Source organism: Auxenochlorella protothecoides (assembly GCF_000733215.1).
Source record: "Auxenochlorella protothecoides strain 0710 unplaced genomic scaffold scaffold3, whole genome shotgun sequence".
Lineage (NCBI taxonomy): Eukaryota > Viridiplantae > Chlorophyta > Trebouxiophyceae > Chlorellales > Chlorellaceae > Auxenochlorella > Auxenochlorella protothecoides.
In genome coordinates, this window is record NW_011934358.1 from 16670 (window position 1) to 38647 (window position 21978).

Below are 21978 nucleotides of genomic sequence, written 5' to 3' on the forward strand. Positions count from 1 at the left end.
AGCATTGGGGTGAAAACACGAGGACGAGGACGTCTACCGACTCATCGCAGCTTGGTCTCGGAGAAGAGCACATGTCGCTGTACCCTGGGATCATATTTGACGAACTCTAGCTTCTGGGGGAGCTTGCGGGGGTTCTTCCTCGCCACACTGCCGGGAGGGGAACAGAGAGGGACCAGGGCTGAGGACGGATTGCTAACAAGAACGACGCTGGTCCCATATGCGCAACGACACCCAAAATCTGGTCCACACTCACTAGAAGTATCCTGTTCCAGCTGTGCTCAGCAGCTTGACAAGGAGGGTGGCACCCTTCTTCGGTGCCATCGCTGATGTCTTCAAGCCCCCGAGGCGCTAGCAACCAACGTGATATAGCTACTCAATCGCAGTTTTGCTCCTGCAGAATAACCCATTGTCTGGGTCGTCAATGTGAGTTGTGCCGTGGCCGTACCTCGGTGGACTCAGGGCGCGACACCAAACTTCAGATCCACGAACGTGTTTGCTTCCTTACAACGGTGGGTCCTCGCCTGGCGACATTGGTACGACCACAATGAAGTATACAGTCCCATGAATCGAGCATAATCGTAAGGCTTCGACAGGGAACGTGTCGCCATGTCCAACGTCTACAACCTTGAGCCCCCCACCAAGGGAAAGGTTGGTGCCTGAGGATCGCAATGCCATTGGTATCCTCTGGTGATGAAATTGACATTCTAGTCCTATCTCCAATCCATCAGCGCTCCTCACATCCCGCAGGCGGTGCTGAGAACCAGCCTGGGTGATCTTGACGTAGAGCTGTGGGCCAAGGAGGCCCCAAAGGCGGTGCGCAACTTTGTCCAGCTCTGCTTGGAAGGTTATTATGACGGCACCATTTTCCACAGGGTGCTCAAAGACTTCATGGCTCAAGGTGGGGTGGTGGTGGGAGCCCATGGCTCATGGAGGTTGATGGTGTTTGCCTGCTCAATGAAGGCTGCCGGCAGAGTGTGGCTCCTCCAGGCGCTTGAGCTCCAGGCAGCTTCACCCCAACTCCAACAAATTCACAGGCGGCGACCCCACCGGCACGGGCCAGGGTGGCGAATCCATCTACGGCCGCCCCTTCAAGGATGAGGTGCACAGCAGGCTGCGCTTCACCCACCGCGGGCTGCTGGCCTGCGCCAACCAGAACAAGCCGGACACCAACGGCTCGCAATTCTTCATTACCCTGGATGCCACGCCCCAACTGGAGCGCAAGTACACCATATTTGGACGCGTGGCGGGTGCGTCGGAGGAGGATGCCGGGCCCGTTATGAGGGAGCCGAGAGGACTTGGGGCCGCAATTTGGCAGGCACACCTCGCACCATGCCAGCAGACAATTTAGATTCGAGGTGCCTTCACCTGCGCAGGCGACACCCTGTACAACCTGCTGCGCTTTAACGACCTAGAGGTGGGCGAGGACGACCGGCCGGAGCACCCCCCGGTCCTGAAGAGGGCAGACGTGCTGTGGAACCCTTTCGATGACATTGTGCCGCGAGTGGACAGGTGGGGCCGGGGAGCGCATGTGTAAAGTGCATGAGCATGGCGCAAGGAAAGCGCGACGGGTCGTGTGCGGGTGATCGGGGTCTGGGCTGCGAGATGTGGCACGGACCCTCCAGATGGAGATCTTTCCTCGTCAATCTGTCTGCCTGCTGATCCCAGACTCCTCTAAACCCTCTGTAGGGAGGCCAGGGAGGCTGAGGCCGCCGAGGCAGCAGCAGCGGCGGCGGCCAGGGCCAAGACCTTGCAGCGCAAGGCCGCCAAGAACTTCAGCCTGATCTCATTCGGGGACGAGGCCGAGGCGGAGGAGGAGGCCGCCGTGGAGGCGGCTGCCTCCCTGAAGATCGCCTCGGCGCACGACGCCCTGCACGACGCCCACCTGTCCAAGGAGGCGGCCCTGGACGTGGATCTGAACAGGCGAGTCGCGGGCTGTGGATGTGGGCGCTTCCAGCTGCTATGGCTGGTGGTAGCTGCTGTGGCTGGTGGTAGGAGTGAGACCCTGTGGCTGGTGCATGGGAGTGAGCTGTCGGCCATGGCCGTACCTCCCAGTCGCCCAGCGTCTCATCAGCAATGCACTCAATCCCTCACCTGCAGTGTGCGGGAGGCCTTGCGGTCCGCCAGGCAGCGGCAGGAGGAGGAGGCTCCCCCCTCGACCAGCGCCGCGCCTGCCCCCCAGCCGTCCGACCTGGAGTCACGCATGCGCGAGCGGGTGCAGGCCCGGCGTGCAGCCAAGGCGAGCGAGGGGGAGGGGCGGCCCGGCCAAAATCAGTCGCCCAGCGGAAGTGGCGGCGAGGAGGACGAGGAGGACGGGGACGCATCCGAGGAGGACGGGCGGCCGCGCAGGAGGGCGGCGCGCTCCCTGGCAGGGACGGGGCAGGGCAAGCGCTCCACGGCCGCTGTGGTGGTGCCCTCCAGGCAGATTGCCGTGGCCGATGCCAACCTGCTGAGCAGCTGGGAGAAGCGGAGGAAGGTGGGCGGGGTCGCGGGTGGAGAGGGGGCGCGGGTGTGGGTGGTGCAACCTCCTGGGGAGCAGGCTGAGCACGGATCTCAGGTGTCCTTAATGGGAGGTGGATTGCTGGAGGCAGCCTGTGGTGTTGCTCTCTGCAGCCTGTGCGGTCCACCACGATTGCATCCACACACCCAGCCCTCCCACTCGCCCGCGACAGGAGTACCTGGAGCGGAAAAGAATCGGCGGCAGCCGGCAGAGGGACACGCTGAGCAAGTTGCAGCGCTTCACGTCCAACCTCCGGTCAGCTGCAGGGCCCGGCTCCAGCGCCGGAGCCGAGGCAGGGCCCAGCACAGATGGAGTAGAAGCCGCAGGGCCCGGCCCAGACGGCGCAGCTGCGGCAGCACCGGCCTCTCAGGACCGCAGCGGAGCGCCAGAGGGCGCCACGCCAGACCCCGACTTCCAAGGTTCGATTTGGATCATTCTGGCATTATGCCCCCCGGGAGCAGTGGATGCCAAATGCAGGCGTTCAGAGGGTCTCGTGCCACGCGCGCGATGCGATGATGCATGCCTGGGGGCTGTCGCTCATGTGATGACTAAACCTCTGCCCCACCGCCCGCTCATGCTGCATGCAGCAGGGTATGACGGCAGGGTGAGGCAGGACATCGCGCACGAGGCCTACATGCCGGCTGCCTGGAGGGTGGACGCCTACTTGGGAAAGGACGGCGAGGACGAGAGCGACGACGACCTCGCCAGCTTGAGGAAGCACAGGTGTGTGGCTGAATTGCGCCGGCATTTCAGAGCATGGCAGCTGCAGCAGGGTCCTGGGACCTTCAAGCAGTCTGCTGTTCCACGGAAAGGCCCAATGTTTTCCCCCTGCCTATCTGGGTCCCCAACAAGGTCTCCCCTCCTACTCCCACGACATCAGGCTCGCATTTGTCAAGGACGCCCGGGATGCCATGGCCAGGAAGGAAAGCGTGGAGGATTACACCGTGCACGACCCGCTGCTCGAGGCGGGCAAGGCCAAATTCAACAAGAAGTCGCAGGCCGAACGAAAACGCGGCAATCAGTGGGCGGGGCGGGCGAACAACTAGGCGAGCGTGAGGAAGGAGAATGCTGCTTGGCCTGTGCATTGGGTAGTGTGAGGACGTGGCCCTGCTGCCGTCACCATGTCGTGAGAGCCAGGTCCTCAATGCAAATGATACTCATCAACATGTAACGGGTATCACCTCCGCGGCACACACAAGGGGCAAATCAACTCCCCTCAGTCCAGTCTCTGGGCCACCAGTCCGGCACCGAGGGCAGGACCTCCTGCCCCGCCCCACCCTCGGGCCTCAACGCCAGTGGCGGCGCCGCGCCCCGCGCCACGGCAAGCGCGGCGTCCAGCCGCAGCAGCGCCAGGCCGGCTTCCCCCTCCACGGCCCGCACGACGCCCGCAGCCCGCCCTCCGGAGCCAGCGCCGCCCGCCGCGATCTCGCGGCCTGCAGCGACCTCCGCGCCGCCCTCGCCCCCGACGCCGAAGCGCACGGGCATGAGCCGCTTCCGGATGACCCCCTTGTAATGGGTTCGGGCCACCAGCTCCTGCCCCACGTAGCAGCCCTTGTCGTAAGCCACGCCCCGCAGCGCATCCAGGTTGTACTCCAGGGGCATGGCGTGGCCTGTGATGGGGAGGGGGGGGGGGGGATTGCGCTGAGCGACCCACAATGGCTGCAGCATTGGAGGGTCCTGTCCAGCGACGTCGTGGAGCCGCAATAGGATACCGCCCACTGGGTGAGGCCGCCTCGGGAACCAGGCAACCCAGCACTCACCACCCAGGAGCCCCAACCAATGGCTCCCAGACCCCACCGTGCGGGATCTCGGCGTCGCCTTCGGCAACCCCCAGCGGCATGCGGTGTCGCGCGAAGCGCGCCTGCTCTGACGCGCTGGCCTCCCCCCAGGCGCCAAGGCCCCTCGCGCCCAGCGCGGGCAGGCGAGGGTCGGGACCCCAGGCCAGGTGGGCGGAGGGGCACGGGGCGGCGCCATGCTCCGTGGCAGCCCAGACCGAGACCTCGCCGCTCAGATCTGCGATGTCCACCTTTTGCCGCAGCCGGTACCTGTTTCAAGGGGGGAGGTCTGGGGGGTCAGGGCGCAGCACGGCACCCTGGCACTTGCCCTGGCCCAGCCAGGAGGACGGCGGGGGGCCGGACCAGCCTGCAAACCGCACCTCTTCAGCAAGCGGGAGAGGTCGGGCAGGCTGTCTGCGTGCACGTCCAGCAGCAGGCAAGCTTCTTCGTCTGGTAGAGGGTGTGAGGAGGTGCAAGAATGGAGGTACAACGGCTCCTCACGCATGGAGGATGGGCGGTGATGGGGCGCACAATGAGTGCCAAGATCAACCCCAGCGTCACGTCCCTCACTGAAACCCCGTCCCCACATCCTCACCTGGCATCTTGTGGATGATCATGTCATGCAAGTGCCTGCCTTGGGCGCTGAGCAGGCAGGCGTACAAGGGCTTGGCGTCGGGAGCCTCCAGAGGCGTTATGTCATTTGTCAAAAGCGCCTGCAGGAAGTGGTAGACGGGCGAGCCCTGCAGCCGGAGCACACCTCGCACCCCCTGCAGGCTGATGGCTTCCATGGCTCCAGAGCCGAAACACCGCGCGGCATGGCGCCGACTTGCAGCAGCGGTCTCGATCAGGAAGCGCATGATGGGATCGGGCTCAGTGGTCCATTGGTGCAGACTGGCGCTCTGAACAAGGTGCGGCCATGGTACAGTACGTCCTCTACATCAATGAATTGCGAAATACATACAAATGGTAATCATAATATTTCACAACTATTCGCGTTCCTGAACACACATACATGGGATCCACGGGCATCGAAGACCCTCACCCGAGAGAACTGGTGGTGGTGTGGAGCATGCACAGCAGGGTCCCAGATCACCGACACAGGTCCGTGGAATCGGGCCTAGCTGGTGGAGACATCTCGCCATGCATACAGCCACATGGATATGACACGAGGACCAAATGGCCAGCGTCCCAAACTTGGGATCCAGGGTCGCCACCATGTGCACAGGACACTTTCGGCCCTCCAATTCCCCACCAGCCTTCCCATGCTGAGGGCCGAAAGGTCCTCAGGGGCCTTGAAGCCAACACGTTAGCCCCGTCATGAGTTTCAGTCCGGATGGGGGGGGTCGTCGTGGAGACATGGCCCTCAAACATGTGTTCGAGGGCTGCCGCCTGGTGTTCTGGCACAAGTCCCACGTGTCCCGCATGAAGGATCGGGTGGTCGACAGGGGTGGCTCCATAGCAGCGGCACTGGACAAGGACACCACCCACGTGGTATCGGGCGCGAATACCAGCCTGGTCACAGCGGCAGCTCACCTGGCCCAAGCGGAGCATGTCAGGCATGTGGCTGTGGTCGTGAGTTGGTTGGGAGCCGACGGGGGGAGCCCTGCCACCAGCGCAGCATCGGAACTATGGGGCCGCCAAGTGGCCCCATCAGCCTTGCACACCGGGCATCACATGAACCTCCTCCAACCCAAGCCCCAGACCCCCATCCATCACCCAGGCCCTCCCTGTCGCTCGACATCGACTCGATGCGTGTAGCTGCGCCGACGGGCGTCCACTTTGTACTGCCCACGTGGATCACTGCCTCCATGCTGAAGCAGACGCGGCAGGCGGAGAGCGACCACCTCTCCCCCTTTGGGCAAAGGCTGGCAGCTGCCATGCCGCAGGCCCACGGGGAGGCGGCTGTGAGCGGGCCGGGTGAGCACTCTGGCAGCGGCTCGGCAGACAGCAAGGGACCAGGAGCCAAGCAGAGGGAACGGGCTGGCAGTCCACCGAGCAGCAAGACGGGCTCGGGGCTGGGGACCTCGCCAGCGCACGCCCCCACTTCGACAGGAGGCTCCGGGGCGCCCCTCTGCGACGCTGAGCCTCTGCCGCGCAAGAAAGCCCGCCGCCCGCAACCGCCCGCCCCCTGCAGAGTCGAGAGGGTCGGCAGCGAGTTTGTCGCCATCGAGGGTGACACCCTGCCTCGATTCACCGGCGGCGACTCGGGCCTTCCCTGGGGCTGGGCCGGCGTCTGGGAGGAGCCCTGGGATGAGGCGACGGCGATGTGGGTGACGCGGTTTGGTTTGGGATTGGCCGCTCGTCTGATTCATCTTCTCCTGCCTGCTCCCACAGCGTCTCCCCAGCCCACCACCAGCCCCTCTCTGCAAGATGAGCAGGGCGACCCGCGAGAAGCTGCGGCACCACTGGTACCGCACCGCCAGGGCAGCGACGGCGCCCCCCACCGGCAAGGACCAGGGGGGAAAGGCCCCCCGCGTCAACACCGCGTGCAGGCACGCTGCCTGCGCCCCGCACCCCTTCTGCATCGTGGAGAAGCTGGCGGAGTACCGCTCCGTCTACGTGGAGGGCAGGGACCAGTACCGCATCAAGGTGTGTGTGCGTGGGCGGGGGTCACGGTGGCTGGGTCGCGGCGTGGGGAGCACAGGGGTCCCTCAGTATGGTGGTGCCCAGCTGGGCACCGGCTGCCAGCACTCCATGTGGCTGTGCGAGGAGCTGCTCCATGGGTGTTCAACCCTGCTTGCCAAGCTGCTCAGAAGCCATCCCAGGAGCCGCTCCCATGTCCCCGCAACCCCCCTTGCTTTCCAGGCTCTGGAGCGGGCGATCCAGCAGGTGGCCGGCCATGGCTCGCCGCTGGAGGAGGATGCGGACGTGGACCACGTAGGCCTGGGCCCCAAGAGCGCCCAGAAGGTCAGGGACGTCCTGCGCAGCGGGGAGTTCATCCGCGTCGCTGCCGTCGCCGGGGACAAGCGGCTACAGGTGGGGGGCCGTGTGTGGGTCAGGGTGTGCGTCGGGGGGACCGGGGTGGAGGCGGCGCGTCGTCGCACGCCGAGGAGCGCACTGGAACCCGTGCCGCAGACTTCCCGTCATCTGCCTGGCATGTGGCGCCGGCGATGCTCAAGCCTCTCACACACAACCACACCCGCAGACCCTGGCGCTCTTCAGCGGCGTGTGGGGCGCCGGCCCCACCACGGCCCAGAAATGGTATGCGGATGGCGCCCGCAGCCTCGAGGACGTGGCCCGGCGGCCAGGCCTGACGGCGCAGCAGCTGGTGCGCTGGGGATGGGGGTTCGGGGGAGGGAATGGGCGGGAGTTGTCATGGACGCCGCCGCCTGCTCCCAGGGCGCTGCGGGGTAGAACATTTCCCTCGATCAAGGCCTGCCGGGGTGCCCATTGCGCCTGCCTGCCCGGGTTCCTGGTGGGCCAGACCTGCGCGTGGAGGCGCTTGGTACGACGCCCCCCTCTCTTCCCTTGCCCATCATCCCCCAGACCGGGCTCAAGTACTATGAGGACATCCAGCGCAAGATGCCCCGCACGGAGGTGGCGAGGGGGGAGGCCCTGGTCCGCGCCGCAGTGTTCGACCTGGTGGACACACTGGCGCCCGGCCTGGGTGCCGACGGCGTGGCCAGGACCTACGCCTGGGCCACGGGCAGCTTCCGGCGAGGCGCCCCGGAGTCCAGCGACATGGACATGCTGGTCGGCCTGCCGCCCGGCACGGAGCACGTGGACTGCGTGCACTTCCTGGAGCAGGTTGGAAAGGAGGGGTGGGTTGCCTCATGTGGGACGCTGGCGGAGCGATGGACGTGGACGTACAAAGGGCGGCTGGCCTGTATCCACAGGGGCGGTGCCTCCCTTGCAGGCTCAATGTGATGAACCACTTACGTGTTCAATCAGAAAAGCTGCAGTGCAGTATAACCAGACCAAGTAGCCCCTCCAAGACTCGACCCATGATCTCTCAACAGCTGCTGGACAACCTGCTGGAGGCAGGGTTCCTGCTGGAGGACATGATGGGGCCGGGCGCGACGTCCACGCTGTGCCGCGCCCCCCTGACCCGCGCGAGCTGGATGGGGCTGTTCAGGACCGAGGCGTCGCCCTGGGCTCGCCGCATAGACGTGAAGGTGCAGAGGGCTGCTGATGGGTCTTGGTTCGATGAGGGGTGATGGCGGCGAAGGGCAGCAGGGGGGCGTGCCCGCCACAGTACTTCATGGGACGCCACACGCCGAGTCACTTCAGATCATGAGGCCCCTGGTCCACTCCCTTCATGCTTCTCCATGCCAGTGCTCGATCGCACCATCACCCCCCCAAGACACCCCCCCCGGTTCTACGTCCCCTTCCCGCCATTATCCAGGTGTACGCGCACGAGCACCTGCCCTTTGCCGTCAACTATTTTGCCAACAGCCAGTCCTTCTGCCGGGCCACGCGGCACTGGGCCACCCAAGCTGCCGAGCTGGCCAGGACCTGCACAGGGGAACCCAGCACCACGGGGTTCAAGCTGTCGGACAAGGAGGTGACTGTGCTGCTGCCTGAGGGCGGGTCCTCTCAGAGCAGGATTGCCTGCGCCTGCGAGACCGACATATTCAAGCTGCTGGGCCTGGACTATGTCCCAGTGACCATGCGCTACTTCAACAACTACTTCTGAAGGGGCTGGGGTTCTGTCGTTGCTCGAGGAAAGGCTTGCTGGGCGGCTTATGCCCCATGCAGACGACGCACACACCCATGCCTGCGACCTTCCTCCCTCGCCAGAGGCGAACAAGAGGGCAGACAGTTTCAACATGGCCGCAAAAGCACGCCACAGGCATCACCCGGACAGGGGTCGAAAGGGCTCAGAGCATGCACTCAAAGGGGGAAGAGCAGAATTGTACTCAAGTAGTACGTCAAAGAACAGGTATGCTACAGAAACAACAGCATCAGGGGGGGGAACGCTTTCTGTGGAGCGCACCTCAGCAGGGGCCCTACCTGTGCGAGAGAGAGTTACAGGAATGTGTGACGCGAGGGGTGCTATACTGGGAGAACGCCAGCGGGAGTCTACTTTCCCAGCAGCTTCCGGCCGCCAGGCAGACTATCGGCCACCTCGGCGATCAGCTCGGCGGCCGGCGCGATCTCCTTGCCGCCAAACTGGTTCTCCGATATGGCGAGGAAGGCCGACTCGGCCGCGGCATCCATGCTGCTGCTCAGCCTGCAATCGAATGCGAATGACAGGGTGCTGTTTGAGGCGGCAGAGTACCATGACTTCTGGGGGGCCCGACAGCGAGGGACCCACGAGCCCGGCTGACACTTTGGCACAGGTGAGGAGCTTCCTGGCCAGCTTGTAACTGCATGAGGACAGGCTGAGGGGCTGCCATGTCCCTACCCACAGCCTTGCATCGTCCTACTCCTCTTCCCCACCTGACACACACGAGCTTGTTCAGGACGGTACAGGGGCCATTGCTGAGCGGCGCGGCATTGCCCTCAGGGCGCTGCAGGGTGAAGGAGCCGTCTGCCTGGCAGAACTCGCCGGAGAGGGAGCGCACTGCCTGACCCTCGGCCAGGGTGGTCGTGGTGGTCACGTCAGACTGGTAGCTGGAGGCCTCGTCGTAGCCTGCAGGGGCGTTGAAGAGGGGTCATGGGTGTAGATGCCAATGTCAGGGGGCACGCAGAATGCTTCTTCATCTGGCTGTGTCGTGCAGGTGACTGACAGGCACGCACCGCCTCCCCAACCCCAGGCAGCTGCCGGAAGCCGCCCCCCCGCTGCACCCTACCGAGGATCTGGCACAGGACGGTGGCTGTGGCGAGTGTGTCGCAGCGGGTCCCATTACCACTGCAAATGCTCACAGCATCGCCCAGGATATTGATGCCGCTGTTGCAGAAGACTGCGAAGGAGAAGGGGATGCAAAATCAGTGCCAGGAGCCTCGAAGACTCTGGCGGTCGACCCATCCCAGACGTGAAGGATACAGCGGGGCCGCACTCTGTTGAAGTACCGGCATGACTGGCGCTTGGGCCCATCCACTCACACCAAAGGTTGGAGCCCGGGTAAACGTCGTCCCGCTCGGGACGCTCCGTCATCCACACCAGGCCGGCGGGGTCGCACAGGGGCCAGGACAGCGCACGGCCTGAGCCTGCGCATGATGCTGCCACGAGAAGGCACAGGCACAGGGTCGAAAGCGAGGTAAATCTCATTATATGATTGGTCTGCGCCTCAGGAGGGAGGATAGAAACCGCGGTAGTGATACCGTGCTGTTCCTGGGAAGGTGATGGAGCAGGCCGAAGGTGGTGCAAGTAAGGTGTGGTGCACGCTACAGGAGTAGCGAGGGGCTTTTCTGCGTATATGTTGCTGTCGAGCCAATCTTTCTTGCACTTGATGGCGCAACCCGGCATGATGTTGGTGCTGAGGGAAGAATCTTCTTGTCCTCGGCGTCCCGCTGACGTCAGGAGGCCACGTCACAGCCTGGACAGACAGGTCTCAGGCGCGTACCTCTCACCCTCACCCTATCATTCGGCGGTCCTCCAGACTCGGATTGCTGAATTTGATCAGGAGACCTTTCCAGAGACGAGGGCCGCACACGAAGGGGCGAGCCCACCTCAAACTTCCGTGGTACGGACTGCTGGGTAACCGCACGCCAATGTTGATTCAGGAGTACACAGCATGCGCCAGCCCATTCGATGATGAGCCAATGTCGAATTCGACCAGAACAAATAAGAACTTTTCAGCCTGTGCTTACTGGCCCTGGTCCCGATTATTGAGGACGGGAGTCGCCCAGGAACGGTTCGGTGCCAACCACCTGCACCAGGCACAAGGGCATCCACACGTGTTACATTGGATTGGGAAGAGAAGCCTTCGATCAGAGAAAGACTTTTGCTGCCTGCAGTATTCACAGGCAGACTTCAACGGTATTCTTCAGGGAATTCAACCGACTCTGCTGACCCAAACAAAAGTGGTGGCAGGAGGTGTCGACCTCAGGCTCCGTAGCGCTCGGCGACCTGTAACATGATGGCAGCCTGCCGATGTGAGTTTGATGCACTACAGCCACTCCATGCAGGGCGTGCATCGCTCACCCCAGACGCACCTTGTCCCAGTTGACCAGGTTCCAGAAGTTCTTGATGAAGTCAGGCCTGGGGTGGGGCAGGAGGTTCATGCTTGGGTATTCAGCAGATGTTGATCGCATAGAGGCAGCCCTCCATCCACCTCTGTCACCCGACCCTCCACCTGACCCCCCCAACAAGTGCTCCTGCGCCCATCCTCTTCTCCTGTCCCCAGCCCCCTGCCCCTTTTCCACGCGTGATGCAACCAGTCCTCCCATCCCTGCTCCTCGCACCCTCGTCTGACCTGCGGTTCTGGAAGTCCAGGTAGTAGGCGTGCTCCCAGACGTCCAGGGTCAGCAACGGCTTCTCGCCGTTCACGATGGGGTTGACGGCGTTGGGCGTCTTGCGGATGGCCAGCTTCCCGCCAGCCTCCACCAGCCACGCCCAGCCGCTCCCGAACTGGGTGGCGCCGGCGGCCCCAAACTCCTCCTTGAACTTGTCCAGGCTGCCAAACTCCTTCTTGATGGCCTCCGCCAGCTTGCCAGACGGCTCACCTGCCCGGGCGGGTGGGGGGCCGGGGATCAGCTCAAACATTTCCCTACCGGCTATCAAATGGACCCTGGCATCGGCAGCCCCAGGCGCCCGGTCGCGCTCAAAGCATTTGGAGCAGCCTGCAGAGGGCAGCATCCATGTGCCAGCAGCAGCAAACACCCCTAGCCTGGTCTTTGTCCCAATCTTGCAGGCCGTTCCCCGTTGGGTCCCCACTCTGCTTCAACCCCGGACCTCACCTCCGCCATTGGGGGAGAGGGACTCCCAGAAGAAGGTGTGGTTCAGGGTCTGGGCGGCATTGTTGAACACGGGAGTGGGCTCCCCATTGTTCCAGGACTTGTGGATGAGCTGTGTGGAGTGGGCGGGGTGCTTGCTTGCTGGTGCGCCTGACCCATCCTACAAGGTACTCCAAGTCAGAACTGGCCACTACACATGCATCTGGCACGGAATGTGTGCTCGCTGCGTCAATGCTGGGAAAAAACGCCCGCCCACCTCCTCTAGGCTCAGCTTCTCCAGGTCAGAGCCCTGGATTTGGTTGTTCATGTTGGTGACATATGCCCTGTGGTGCTTGCCCCAGTGGAACTCGAAGGTTTCCTGCACGTTTATGAGAAGACTTGGTATCTATGATGATTGGCAGCAATGGGCCCTGCAGCCATGTCAGGATCTTTCCATGCAGCATCCTCCATGACGAAAGGGATAGCTGGTACCCAGCTCCATCTTCCCTCACCTTGCTCATGCCCTTGGACTCCAGGGAATCCTGCGTACAAAAGTCAAACCTCACTTATATAATTCAAGGGGGGTGTGCAAGCACGGTTTCGGCCTCAGATACGCGGGCATGGGGCCAGGAATAGTCTTGTCCAAAGGCACCTTCCTCCCAGACTCACGATGGGGAAGGGGAGCGGCGGCAGCTCGTGCGCAGCCCTGGGCGCCATCCTGGCAGCCTGATGGATGTGTAAAGAAGGATTTAAGTTTTCACATCGCGAGGCATTCCGGTGTGTCCAGCATGTGCCACCCATTCTCACCCTGCGCTGCTGGCATGGCCGGGTGGTGAGCCCCAGCGGCCTCCCAGTCATCACAAGCTTCTGACTCATTGCATTCATTTGGATCTTGGATCGGAAGGAAGGTGCTATCGTACGTGCGAAACTGGAGTCAGGGATTTTCAGAAAGGGGGTGCGCAGTGTATGTATCTATCTGGATCGCGGTGTTCATCGAGAAGGGCGCCTTCGGCCACCTCCGGGGGGTGAGCATGGGTGCTGCGCCTCCCTCTTCACGCTGGATCTCAAATCGCCACCCCACTCCTGGCACATCCTCGGTGCCGGCATTTCCTTACAGAGTTTGGAAGTGAGAAGGGGATGTTATACTTTGGAAGACATTGGGCGAGGCGCGTGAGTGGTCCTTCCAGGGAAAATCGAGGGACGATTTGATGATGTGGGTGAGGGTGGGCGGGATAGTTCTACGGAAAGAGTAAGGCAAACCAAAACGTGAGAGGGGTACGTGCTCTGCTCCGCTGGTTCCCCTTGCACAGGAGGGGGTCCTCAGGGTTTCGGCGCAGGGCCACGCAAAGAATGAGCAGGGCGAGCAGGTGTGTGAGCTCTGAGGGACGAGCCAGCTGCTGTGGGGGCTTGGAAGGGTGCTGTGTGGAGATGGCCGGCCAGGGCGCGCAATGTCAGCGTGGGCTCGTGTCCCCGGCGCAGAGTCTTGAAAGGGGTTGCGGGTGTGCCTGGCTGGCTGGCTGGCTGGCGTGTGTGTGTGGAGAGGGATCTCCACGGCCGGCCGGCAACTGGGAAGAGCAGGGGCCTCCTCCCAGGCTCGACGGTCGGGCAGTCGGAGGAGACTTCCTCACAGCGTGTTCACGCTCCCCGCCCAGCCCACGTGGGGCGTGTCGAACATGGGCAGGCTCTCCAGCTCGAAGGCCAGCTCGTTGCTGGTCAGGCGCACGCGCCGCGCCGCCAGCGCGCGCTGCAGCCAGGAGTAGTCCAGCGGCGCGGCGGCCGCGGCGCCGCGTACGCGCGGCTGGGCCTGGGCCAGCACCACCAGGCGCAGCGCCGGCAGGGTGCACAGCGCGGCCACGTCGGCGGCCTCCAGCGTCAGCTCCGGCGTGCCGCGGCGCAGCGCGCCGCCCTCGTCCCTCTGGTTGGCCAGGTGCAGGGACTGCAGCGCGCGCGCGGAGCGCAGCGCGCGCGGGAAGGCGCCGAAGCGGTTGCTGCCCAGGTGCAGGGCGGTGACGCCTGCCAGCCAGGGGCCGTCGGGCAGGTCCGACAGCCGGTTGTTGTTCAGCGACAGACGCGTCAGCGTCGTCGCGTCGCGCAGCACGGGGGGGAGCGTGCGCATGCCGCCGCCCTGCGGTCGGGGAGCGAGGTGGGCGTCCCCGTGTGCTCCTGGTACCCGTCCGTGGGTTTTCGTTTGGACATGGGGATTCACCCGGCCGCCCGCGACCCTCCGCATCCTTCCCAGGCCCTGCCTACCCACACCCCCACCCCCCCATCCTCCCTCAACCCCCCCCCATGCACCTGTATGCGCAGGGAGCGGAGCTTGGTGAAGGGCGCCAGCCAGTCCCAGTCCTGGTCGGGGGCGTCAGGCGCAGCGTGCCCCACCATGACCAGCGTGCGGAGGCCGGCCAGGCTTGGCGCCAGGGCCAGCGGCGGCGCCAGGTCGATGTAGAGCGTGCGGAGGCCGGTGAGCGCGTCCAGGCCTGGGGGCGGGGTGGCGGGGACGTCGGCGGGTAGGCACAGGTCCCAGTAGAGGTGGCGCAGGCCCGCCAGGCGACCCAGCCAGCCGGGCACGCAGGTGGCGGGCACGCGGCGCAGCTGCAGCGTGGTCAGCTGCGCCAGGTCGCCCAGGCCGTCCGGGAGCGGGGCGGCCGGGGGCAGCGCGCTGCGCGTGGGCCAGGTCAGCGCCAGGTGGCGCAGCGTGCGCAGCGCGGCGATGGAGGCGGGCAGGCCGGGCGGCGGCTCCTCCAGGTCCGACCGGAAGATGACCTGGAGCTGGGTGAGGGAGGGCACGCAGGCCAGCGCCGCCACGCAGGAGGCCACGCCCCAGTTCCCCGCGCCACCGCGCGCGAGGTGCACCGAGCGCAGCGCGCCCAGCGCGCCGGGGGTGGCGGGCATGGCGTCGAACACGCGGTCCAGCTCCAGCTCTCCCGTCAGGTGCAGGACCTGCAGCGCGGGGGCCGCCGCGATCAGCTCGCAGAGCAGCTGCGAGACGCGCTCCAGCACGGGCGGGCTGGAGAAGAAGGAGCTCAGGTTCACCTCCAGCTCCTGGGGTGGGGGTGTTTGTGTGGGTGGGGCCGTTGCGTGTGTGTGTGTCTGGGTCGGTGCTGGTGTTGGGAGGGGAGGGAGCCCGAGGGGAGGGAGAAGGGCTCCTCCGCTTCATCAGATGAGCAGGTGGGGGAGAGTGGGCGGCCGCCAATCATGGGCCGGCCGCGAGGCACTGGTGGTGTAAGCCTAGGCACAGGCAGCGGCAGAGGTGGAATCCCCCGTCTTGGGAGGCAAATTGGGTAATGTGTACGCCATGCCAGCCTCAGGTGGCCGGTGTGGGGCGTCCTCCGCCTGCCTGGGTGACAGACGAAAACCCCTCCCTGCCATGCACCCCCCCAGTCGGATTCGGGCCCCACACCTTGCCCCGGCCCCAAGCAGTACAGGGGGAAGCACCGCGCACCTGGACGTAGAGCCGGGCCCTCTCCTTGAACCACCTCAGGAGGGCGTCGGGCTTGAAGCGGCGCAGGGGGAGGATGCAGGCATCCACAATGCGCACCCGCCTGAAGAACACCTTGCCGGCAGCGGGGCTTCGGATCAGCTCGTTCCAGGCCTTGCACACGAGGGGGGCCACGGTGCGCAAAGGATTGCACCCGCCATACTCCCTCCAGATGAGGGGCCCGTCGGATGGCTGGGAGGTGAGGTAGGCCTTCGACAGGATGTCGATGGCCACCCTCTCCGGCAGGCGCTCTATCATGAGATCAGCGGCAACCTCATGCCCTCCCCCGGTGATACGGTGGTCGGGACCTGGACTAGCTGCTTTGCCATCGCATTCCTCTGGGGAACCGGGCTAGGAGCCTGATGGTCGTGTAAGCATGGGGCTGACTACCCCGCGCCTTCTTCATGGGACTGGAAAAGATGGGTCACGGGATACGAAACGCTCTACACCGGGTTGCAACCAGGGGCTACAGCCACAGCTGCGACAAGATTGTGACTTGCATCCCCGGCACGCACATCACTCTGCTGGTTTGGCACCGGCCTTGTGCGCCTCCAGGGCCATGAGAAACGCGGCCAGCACGTCTGGGTTCCTGATGCGCAGCGCAAACGTCGACAGCTGGCCCTCCCGCGCGGGAGCAGGCGCCCCCTCGCCCGCCGCCTCCCCGTCCTCCCCAGACACAGCATTGATGACCGCGAATGTTACGCCCTGGACCGCAGGGATCGGAGGAGGTGAACTTGCTGGCGGTCTTGAGGTCCCCGGCGCGCCATGCCGCCATCAGCCTGAGGCATGGACCCACTGTCTCAACGAACTGCCCAGACCCCTTCTGCACCCATCCCCGCCACCCACCTTTCCGCCCTCCATGCGCGCCGCCGGCATGTCCGGCCAGAGATTTGCGTTCATCAGCAGACGAAGGTTGCCTCGCTGGCGCATCACCAGCCGGCCCTGCAAAGGGGGAGGCAGGCTCTCTCTTATTGCCATGTGCTTGCAACAGGGCGTGCGCAAGCTGGCAGGCTTGATCAGGTCAACACAGGTTCTCACTTTACCTCAGGTAGAGCTCAGGCTCCACCTGCCACCTAATGTATCAACCCGGCCCACTTGCGCAATCTTCCTTGCAGAGCCACAGCACCAACCCCAGCCCGCACCTGCTTGCTCTCCTTGCCGAGGTTGACCCGCATCTCCCCGGAGCCCCGCTCCCGCCACTGCTTGGAGGCATCGAACTCAAAGAGAACGCCATCCCCAGAAAAGACCGTGGTCTCATCCTCCTCCCCGGTCGCTTGTGGCACCTCAGCCGGGAGGGACGCCACTGGAGTGAAGGCTGATTGAAGGGATTTGGCAAGGGGAGGTGGTGGTTGAGCTTGACTCTCTGCAAACGAATGTATGAGCGTGGCGCGGGCCAGAAATGGGATAATGACGGCATGCAAGGTGTGGCAAGCCCCAGGGCAGGCACGATGGCAGATCCTGCCTTGCTATTCGAGTGATTATGCGCCCCATCCACCGCCCAACTACCCTTCTACAGGACCATGACCCTCACTTGGGGAGGCTGGAGCGCCGTTGCTGTCTTGCTCGCCTGGGGAGGCTGCCTTGTCTGAATGGGGGCTGGCTGCCGTCGAGGGGGCTGCAAAACTGAATGCAGGTGCCGACCCGCCAGCGAAGCTGAACATGGGTGTGGCTGCGGCGCCTGTCCCGGAGGCTCCTCCAAACGCTGCACCAAAGGAGAAGGCTGGCGCCGTTCCCTTGGACGCTGCGTTGGCGGGAAGGGGAGGGAGACAGCCTCAGCATTTACTTCAAGGCCCGCTGCAACACTCCACCCCGGAATCCTCTGTCCTGCTAAACCATGCATGTACTGCACACGCCTTGGCCATCGCCAGCCATTCAATTTCCGCGCAACACTCCCGCTCACCAAGCGAGCCAAAACCGCCGCCCGCGCTTGCTGATGCCAATCCTCCTCCAAAAATGGAGGACACTGCGGGTGTCGGGGCCGCCGGGGAGGGCGCAGCCTGGGCCTCCGGCGTCGGTGCAGCAGAAGCCACTGCGTCGACAGGGGCTGTCTCCACGGCAGGAGCTTCTGGGGCTGCACTCCCAGGCGTGGTTTCCTTGGTACCAGATGCCTCTGCAGTGGTAACAGGTGCCTCTGCAAGCGCACTGTCGGGTACTGCTGTTGCCACATCCTCGGCTCCTTCCACATCACCCTGAACCTGGCTGTCCTCGCCAGAGCCCACCGAAGGGGCCGCTGTCTGGGCTGGAACAGGTGCTGGGGCTAGCTGAATTCCTGCAAAAGGGTTCTCAGTAGCTGGGGCCAGCTGGATGCCAGCGAAGGGGTTCGCAGGGGATGCTGTGACTGCAGCGCCTGCAGGGCCCTGGGCTGGTCGTCGTGCCTTGATGATCTTGCGCTGCTTCAGGACCTCATCCGATGCTCGCTGGAATGTTCCGGGCTCCTCCTGGAACGAGAGGATTGGGAGGGCGTCTCATGAGCAGGGCTCTGTCCACCTCGTGGTCTGGGCGGTCGGATGGGGACAAGCTCAGCAGCAGGGAACCGCGACAGCCCCAGGCACCCAATCCCCACACACATGCTCCTCGGCAGACTCCTCTCCCTCGTCCTTGGTGATCTGTTTGTCAGATCCCCGTTTCTTCGCCGAGGGCTCGAGGTGGTCAGTTGGCCGCTTGCCGGACATTGTGTCCCGCAACTCTTTCGAACGCGGGTCCCTCGGTTCAAAATCTAGACGACAATTGCGATCAAGCAATGTTCCTGATTGCACACGATCTTTGCCGCATATTCCGCAGGGCTGGGTGGTGCTCGCGCCTTCCCTACTTGATTCGTATTGAGGTCGACATTCTCCTTGCACCCCCGTCCGGTGGGCACGGTTTCAGAGGGAAATACATTCTTAAGCATGGATCAAATCAAAAAGCGGGCAGCAAACTAACAGCAATGATGGTCCAAAAGTGCACAATGAAGGCCTGGGTCTCCCCGGCGTGCAGAGTGACAAGCGGAGGCGGCCATGTGGCACCCTCCTTCGACAACATACCATCCACACAGCAAGCTCAGCATCCATCACAGCGCCACAGACACCGACTCGGGAGGGTGCTGGCGGTCCCCCTCCACCTTGCCCCCCACCGTCCACACAAGGGAGGGGGAGTGCCTGCCGGGGTCAAGCGGGGGCCAGCCCCTGGCCGCAACCCAGCACTCCAGGGCATCGCGCATCCAGGCGTACCGGCACCTGGCAGGAGCCAGCTTCAGGGGGACCCACTCACGCACGCGCTCCTCCGATTCCGGCCAGCTCTGCAGTTCCTCAGAGACGTGCAGGACAAACATGAAGGCGGCGCCCCGCTGCGGCTCTCCGCCCCGCCCCAGCTTGGAGGAGGAGAAGTCGAAGCGACCCAGGCCGGGAGTCTGCAAGGGGGGATGGGCGGAGGGGGCGGTGATGCTCGGCTACTGTTGCCATGGCCCTCGAATCTGTTCAGGCGGCTGATGTGTGCTCGAGCATGCAAGCTGGGGCTTTGCCTGGGCTTGGGTGCGCTGCTGCAGCTCCAGGCTTCCAAGCACCAGGAAACGGAGCGAGAGTGGGTGCCGTTTTCCCACCAGGCCCATTGTGCCGACTGCCCCCCCGCATGCAGCGCACACAGCCTGATGTTTCCCAGCAGCATCCCACCTCAAGCGTCCCCCTGACACCAGCCTCCTCCACTGTCTCCCGTCGGGCAGCATCCTCCAGGCTCTCGTCCAGTTCCCAGCCTCCCTGGATGTGAAGTCAGGCCAAGGTCATGCGGTGCAGATGAGGGGAGACCCTGCAAGCCGACTTGCGCTCATCACCTGCCCTTGCCACCACGGCGCATCATACCTTTGGGAAGGCGTAACCTTTGCCTGCCCGGCTTGAGACCATCAACACGAGAGCGGTGTCCGTGCTCTGATGAGGCGAGGTCCAGCACACAGGTATGCAGCTGCAGGGAACAGGAAGATGGGGAGAGGAAATTTTAACAGTGTCTGGCTGGAGGGCAGTGCAAGCTGTAAGCATTGCATTCCAACAACCCATCTGCATTCCTTCTCAGCAGAAAGCAGCAGTAGAAGCTGTCAAATGAGGACACGTGCAACCGCCCCGGGCTTCGACGCATCACGGAGGAGCCGCACAGGCCACTCACCCTGCCACCAAGCGCTCCCCAAGCTCTCCGTAGCGTTGGTTATCCCTGCCCTGACGGGCCGCAAGGGGCTGAGGTCCTCCCACTAGTAGGGGCATGGTACAGGTTTCTACACGCGTGAGCTCAGCGGCGCCCTAGCAAAGGAAGTTGCGGCGCATTGCAGCTCCGGAGGTCGGCAGCCGGCAAGGGCCGACAGCGAGAAATTGAGACAGACGGGTCTTGGTCTAAGCTGTCGCCGGCTGTGGAGGGCCCCTCGCGCAACCAAGCCACCTTCTTGTGAGGTATATGGAACAACTGGCTGGTCCCGGCGATGGACCGTTGAGAAATGTTCTGGCGAAGGTGAACCTCGGGATGTGTCGAAAATCGAGGGGGGTTTCGAGCGGGAACGCTCAGCTCGTGCACCTTGCACTCGGGCTGCGTGCAGAACAGGTCGAATAGCTCATAAGTATGTGCAGGGCGCTGCCGACAAAGCGGGGTGGCAGGCATCAGGAGGAGCTGCCGTGGACGGTGAATGTGCATGGACATGGCCGTCCTTTCCTCCACATCGTCTCTGCAAAACTTCGTGATATGAAGTAGAGCAGCTGGGGTTGCTGGCCATCGGCATCTCCGGAAACAAATCTTTGCCGGGGTCCTGGGCGGTGAGAAACTGGTGGGTGCGGACCAGAGTAGTTTGCCCAGCCGACTTGTGCCCAACCTTGCGTGAGCTCACGCGCACCTGCCCCGGGCATCCGGCCAACGAGCGCTCGACGGTCCTGCACCGCGCACGAAAGCCATCCTCGGGACTCATAATCGTGCGACAAGGCTCAATCAGCCCTCATTGAGGGCTCGAGACCGGGTGAGTGCTGGGAGCGGGTGACGTTGGGGGAAGGTTGGCAGGGACCACTCGCCACGAGCGAGGGTGCCCAGAGGCCTAAACCGGCACACAGGGTGCTTCACTGGGTTTCGTACCGTGTCCTATGGCATACCGCATGGCGCGAGCGTGGCCGCGCCCTGGCGTCGTGACATCCCGGGTCGGGGGCGCCCCGAACAGCCAGCGACTGCCGCACCCAATCGCCGTCGCAGGAGTATGCTCAGCGGCCGGAGATGAGCAACAGCGCGAAGCCCCTCGTGGCCTGGGCCAGTGATGAGGCTCGGCGGTTCTTCCGCGCCTTCCACAAGTATGGGACCGAGTTTGACAAGGTAGGCCGGCATGGGAAAGCTGGGGACACGTGTATGGGCAGCCTCCTGCATGCCAGTGCTGGTCCACTGGCTCATCCTGACAGCTCTGGGCCGAGGCGGACCACCCGGCTCATTCCTCGTTCGGTGACCTGGGACTGCACGAGTGTCACTCCTCCCTCCGGGCATCCCCCCGCCCCCATGGACGCGCCCTCGACCCCGTCGCCAACCCTGCCGCGCCCAGGTGTCCCGTGCGGTGGGCAGCGGCCGGAGCCCGGAGCAGTGCGAGGCCCTGCATCGCCAGCACCAGGCCTTTCTGTCCCTGGACAAGAAGTTCCAGTCGGAGATCGTGTTCATCGCCATGGTGGAGGATGCCAGCCAGCACCTCATGAAGGCAAGCTGTGAAGATGTTTCTTGGGAGGGAGAGGGGAAGGGGGGAAAGGCGACGAGAAATTAGTTGGGAAGGGGTGGTGGAGACGGGAGGTGGGAGCTTGCATGCTGCGTGTGCACCCATGACTGGCCCCCACCAGGGCGTCTGCCCCAGGTTCTCACATCGAGCTGGGGTCGCTGCCTGCTCCTGGTATAGCATGGATCCTTCCACCCACACACGCCCCGCCACTCCCTTCCCGCTCCGCGCCGCAGACCGAGGACAGCGATGGCAAGGACGGCCGGGAGCGGTCGTCTGGGGCGGGGAACGACGCCAGCGACCCGGGCGTGGGGTCGGAGGCCACTCCCGCGCCCAGCAGCAGCGGCCAGAAGGCCACCGGCGCCGCCAGCGGCAGCAACGCGCGCGGGGGGGACGCAGACGCCGACAGCGTGCTTCGCGCCTCGGAGGCCGGCAGCGGCGCCGCGCAGGATGGGGCGCCGCAGCAGCGGACCCTGGCGTCCACGCGTGCACGGCGCACGCCGCGCCCCTCCGTCATGTTGACGCCGCAGCGCACGCCGCAGCGCGCCAGGGTGAGCAGGGGGGCTTGGTGTCGGATGGGGCGTGCTGGGCGTCGCCGTCGCCGCGCCTTGGGAATCATCCTCCAGCGCTCGAGGCCCGCTGGCCGTGGCGCGGAGCGCCTGTCCACCCGGCTCCACCCCCACGCCGCTCCACCCCCACGCCGCTCCACCCTCACGCCGCTCCACCCCCACGCCGCTCCACCCCCACGCCGCTCCACCCGCACTGCCGCTCCACCCCC

At 64.4% G+C, this 21978-nt stretch overlaps 12 protein-coding genes across 12 annotated transcripts in view; 3 read left to right on the forward strand and 9 right to left on the reverse strand.

The window, feature by feature from the left end:
* Positions 1 to 41: 41 nt before the first annotated feature.
* F751_2725 (50S ribosomal protein L33) lies at positions 42 to 321 on the reverse strand (the record flags this gene model as incomplete). The annotated part of the gene is made up of 2 exons (XM_011402419.1): positions 42 to 147; positions 254 to 321. The coding sequence occupies 2 exons, from the start codon at positions 319 to 321 to the stop codon at positions 42 to 44; spliced, it is 174 nt and encodes a 57-aa protein (XP_011400721.1).
* A 134-nt stretch (positions 322 to 455) lies between these two features.
* Positions 456 to 608, reverse strand: F751_2726 (hypothetical protein; the record flags this gene model as incomplete). The annotated part of the gene is made up of 1 exon (XM_011402420.1): positions 456 to 608. The coding sequence occupies one exon, from the start codon at positions 606 to 608 to the stop codon at positions 456 to 458; it is 153 nt and encodes a 50-aa protein (XP_011400722.1).
* On the forward strand, positions 607 to 3543 carry F751_2727 (Peptidyl-prolyl cis-trans isomerase CWC27-like protein; the record flags this gene model as incomplete). The annotated part of the gene is made up of 9 exons (XM_011402421.1): positions 607 to 648; positions 748 to 898; positions 1035 to 1247; positions 1374 to 1509; positions 1687 to 2004; positions 2098 to 2473; positions 2670 to 2916; positions 3088 to 3220; positions 3378 to 3543. The coding sequence occupies 9 exons, from the start codon at positions 607 to 609 to the stop codon at positions 3541 to 3543; spliced, it is 1782 nt and encodes a 593-aa protein (XP_011400723.1).
* A 160-nt stretch (positions 3544 to 3703) lies between these two features.
* Positions 3704 to 5129, reverse strand: F751_2728 (Putative transferase CAF17, mitochondrial; the record flags this gene model as incomplete). The annotated part of the gene is made up of 4 exons (XM_011402422.1): positions 3704 to 4107; positions 4295 to 4542; positions 4653 to 4722; positions 4868 to 5129. 4 exons carry the CDS (start codon positions 5127 to 5129, stop codon positions 3704 to 3706), a joined length of 984 nt encoding a protein of 327 aa, XP_011400724.1.
* Positions 5130 to 5589: 460 nt separating this feature from the next.
* Positions 5590 to 8908, forward strand: F751_2729 (DNA polymerase lambda; the record flags this gene model as incomplete). The annotated part of the gene is made up of 9 exons (XM_011402423.1): positions 5590 to 5852; positions 5993 to 6189; positions 6325 to 6538; positions 6651 to 6861; positions 7078 to 7248; positions 7418 to 7540; positions 7759 to 8019; positions 8232 to 8387; positions 8618 to 8908. 9 exons carry the CDS (start codon positions 5590 to 5592, stop codon positions 8906 to 8908), a joined length of 1887 nt encoding a protein of 628 aa, XP_011400725.1.
* Positions 8225 to 8377, reverse strand: F751_2730 (hypothetical protein; the record flags this gene model as incomplete). Its single annotated transcript, XM_011402424.1, has 1 exon — positions 8225 to 8377. The coding sequence occupies one exon, from the start codon at positions 8375 to 8377 to the stop codon at positions 8225 to 8227; it is 153 nt and encodes a 50-aa protein (XP_011400726.1).
* Positions 8909 to 9294: 386 nt separating the features above from the next.
* On the reverse strand, positions 9295 to 10312 carry F751_2731 (hypothetical protein; the record flags this gene model as incomplete). The annotated part of the gene is made up of 4 exons (XM_011402425.1): positions 9295 to 9445; positions 9655 to 9847; positions 10008 to 10118; positions 10261 to 10312. 4 exons carry the CDS (start codon positions 10310 to 10312, stop codon positions 9295 to 9297), a joined length of 507 nt encoding a protein of 168 aa, XP_011400727.1.
* Positions 10313 to 11298: 986 nt separating this feature from the next.
* Positions 11299 to 12750, reverse strand: F751_2732 (Superoxide dismutase [Fe]; the record flags this gene model as incomplete). Its single annotated transcript, XM_011402426.1, has 5 exons — positions 11299 to 11359; positions 11574 to 11823; positions 12058 to 12166; positions 12311 to 12412; positions 12703 to 12750. The coding sequence occupies 5 exons, from the start codon at positions 12748 to 12750 to the stop codon at positions 11299 to 11301; spliced, it is 570 nt and encodes a 189-aa protein (XP_011400728.1).
* A 907-nt stretch (positions 12751 to 13657) lies between these two features.
* On the reverse strand, positions 13658 to 15769 carry F751_2733 (Leucine-rich repeat-containing protein 40; the record flags this gene model as incomplete). The annotated part of the gene is made up of 3 exons (XM_011402427.1): positions 13658 to 14158; positions 14329 to 15075; positions 15476 to 15769. 3 exons carry the CDS (start codon positions 15767 to 15769, stop codon positions 13658 to 13660), a joined length of 1542 nt encoding a protein of 513 aa, XP_011400729.1.
* Positions 15770 to 16027: 258 nt separating this feature from the next.
* F751_2734 (E3 SUMO-protein ligase RanBP2) lies at positions 16028 to 17172 on the reverse strand (the record flags this gene model as incomplete). The annotated part of the gene is made up of 4 exons (XM_011402428.1): positions 16028 to 16216; positions 16358 to 16453; positions 16654 to 16826; positions 17043 to 17172. The coding sequence occupies 4 exons, from the start codon at positions 17170 to 17172 to the stop codon at positions 16028 to 16030; spliced, it is 588 nt and encodes a 195-aa protein (XP_011400730.1).
* Positions 17173 to 18560: 1388 nt separating this feature from the next.
* F751_2735 (Nudix hydrolase 4) lies at positions 18561 to 19386 on the reverse strand (the record flags this gene model as incomplete). The annotated part of the gene is made up of 3 exons (XM_011402429.1): positions 18561 to 18899; positions 19159 to 19242; positions 19345 to 19386. 3 exons carry the CDS (start codon positions 19384 to 19386, stop codon positions 18561 to 18563), a joined length of 465 nt encoding a protein of 154 aa, XP_011400731.1.
* Positions 19387 to 20722: 1336 nt separating this feature from the next.
* Positions 20723 to 21978, forward strand: part of F751_2736 (hypothetical protein) — a gene marked incomplete at both ends in the record, with an annotated part of 4369 nt that continues 3113 nt past the window's right edge. The window contains 3 exons of the mRNA XM_011402430.1: positions 20723 to 20818; positions 21039 to 21158; positions 21437 to 21686. Coding sequence (XP_011400732.1) covers positions 20723 to 20818; positions 21039 to 21158; positions 21437 to 21686 — 466 coding nt within the window. The remainder of the gene's footprint in view (positions 20819 to 21038; positions 21159 to 21436; positions 21687 to 21978) is intronic.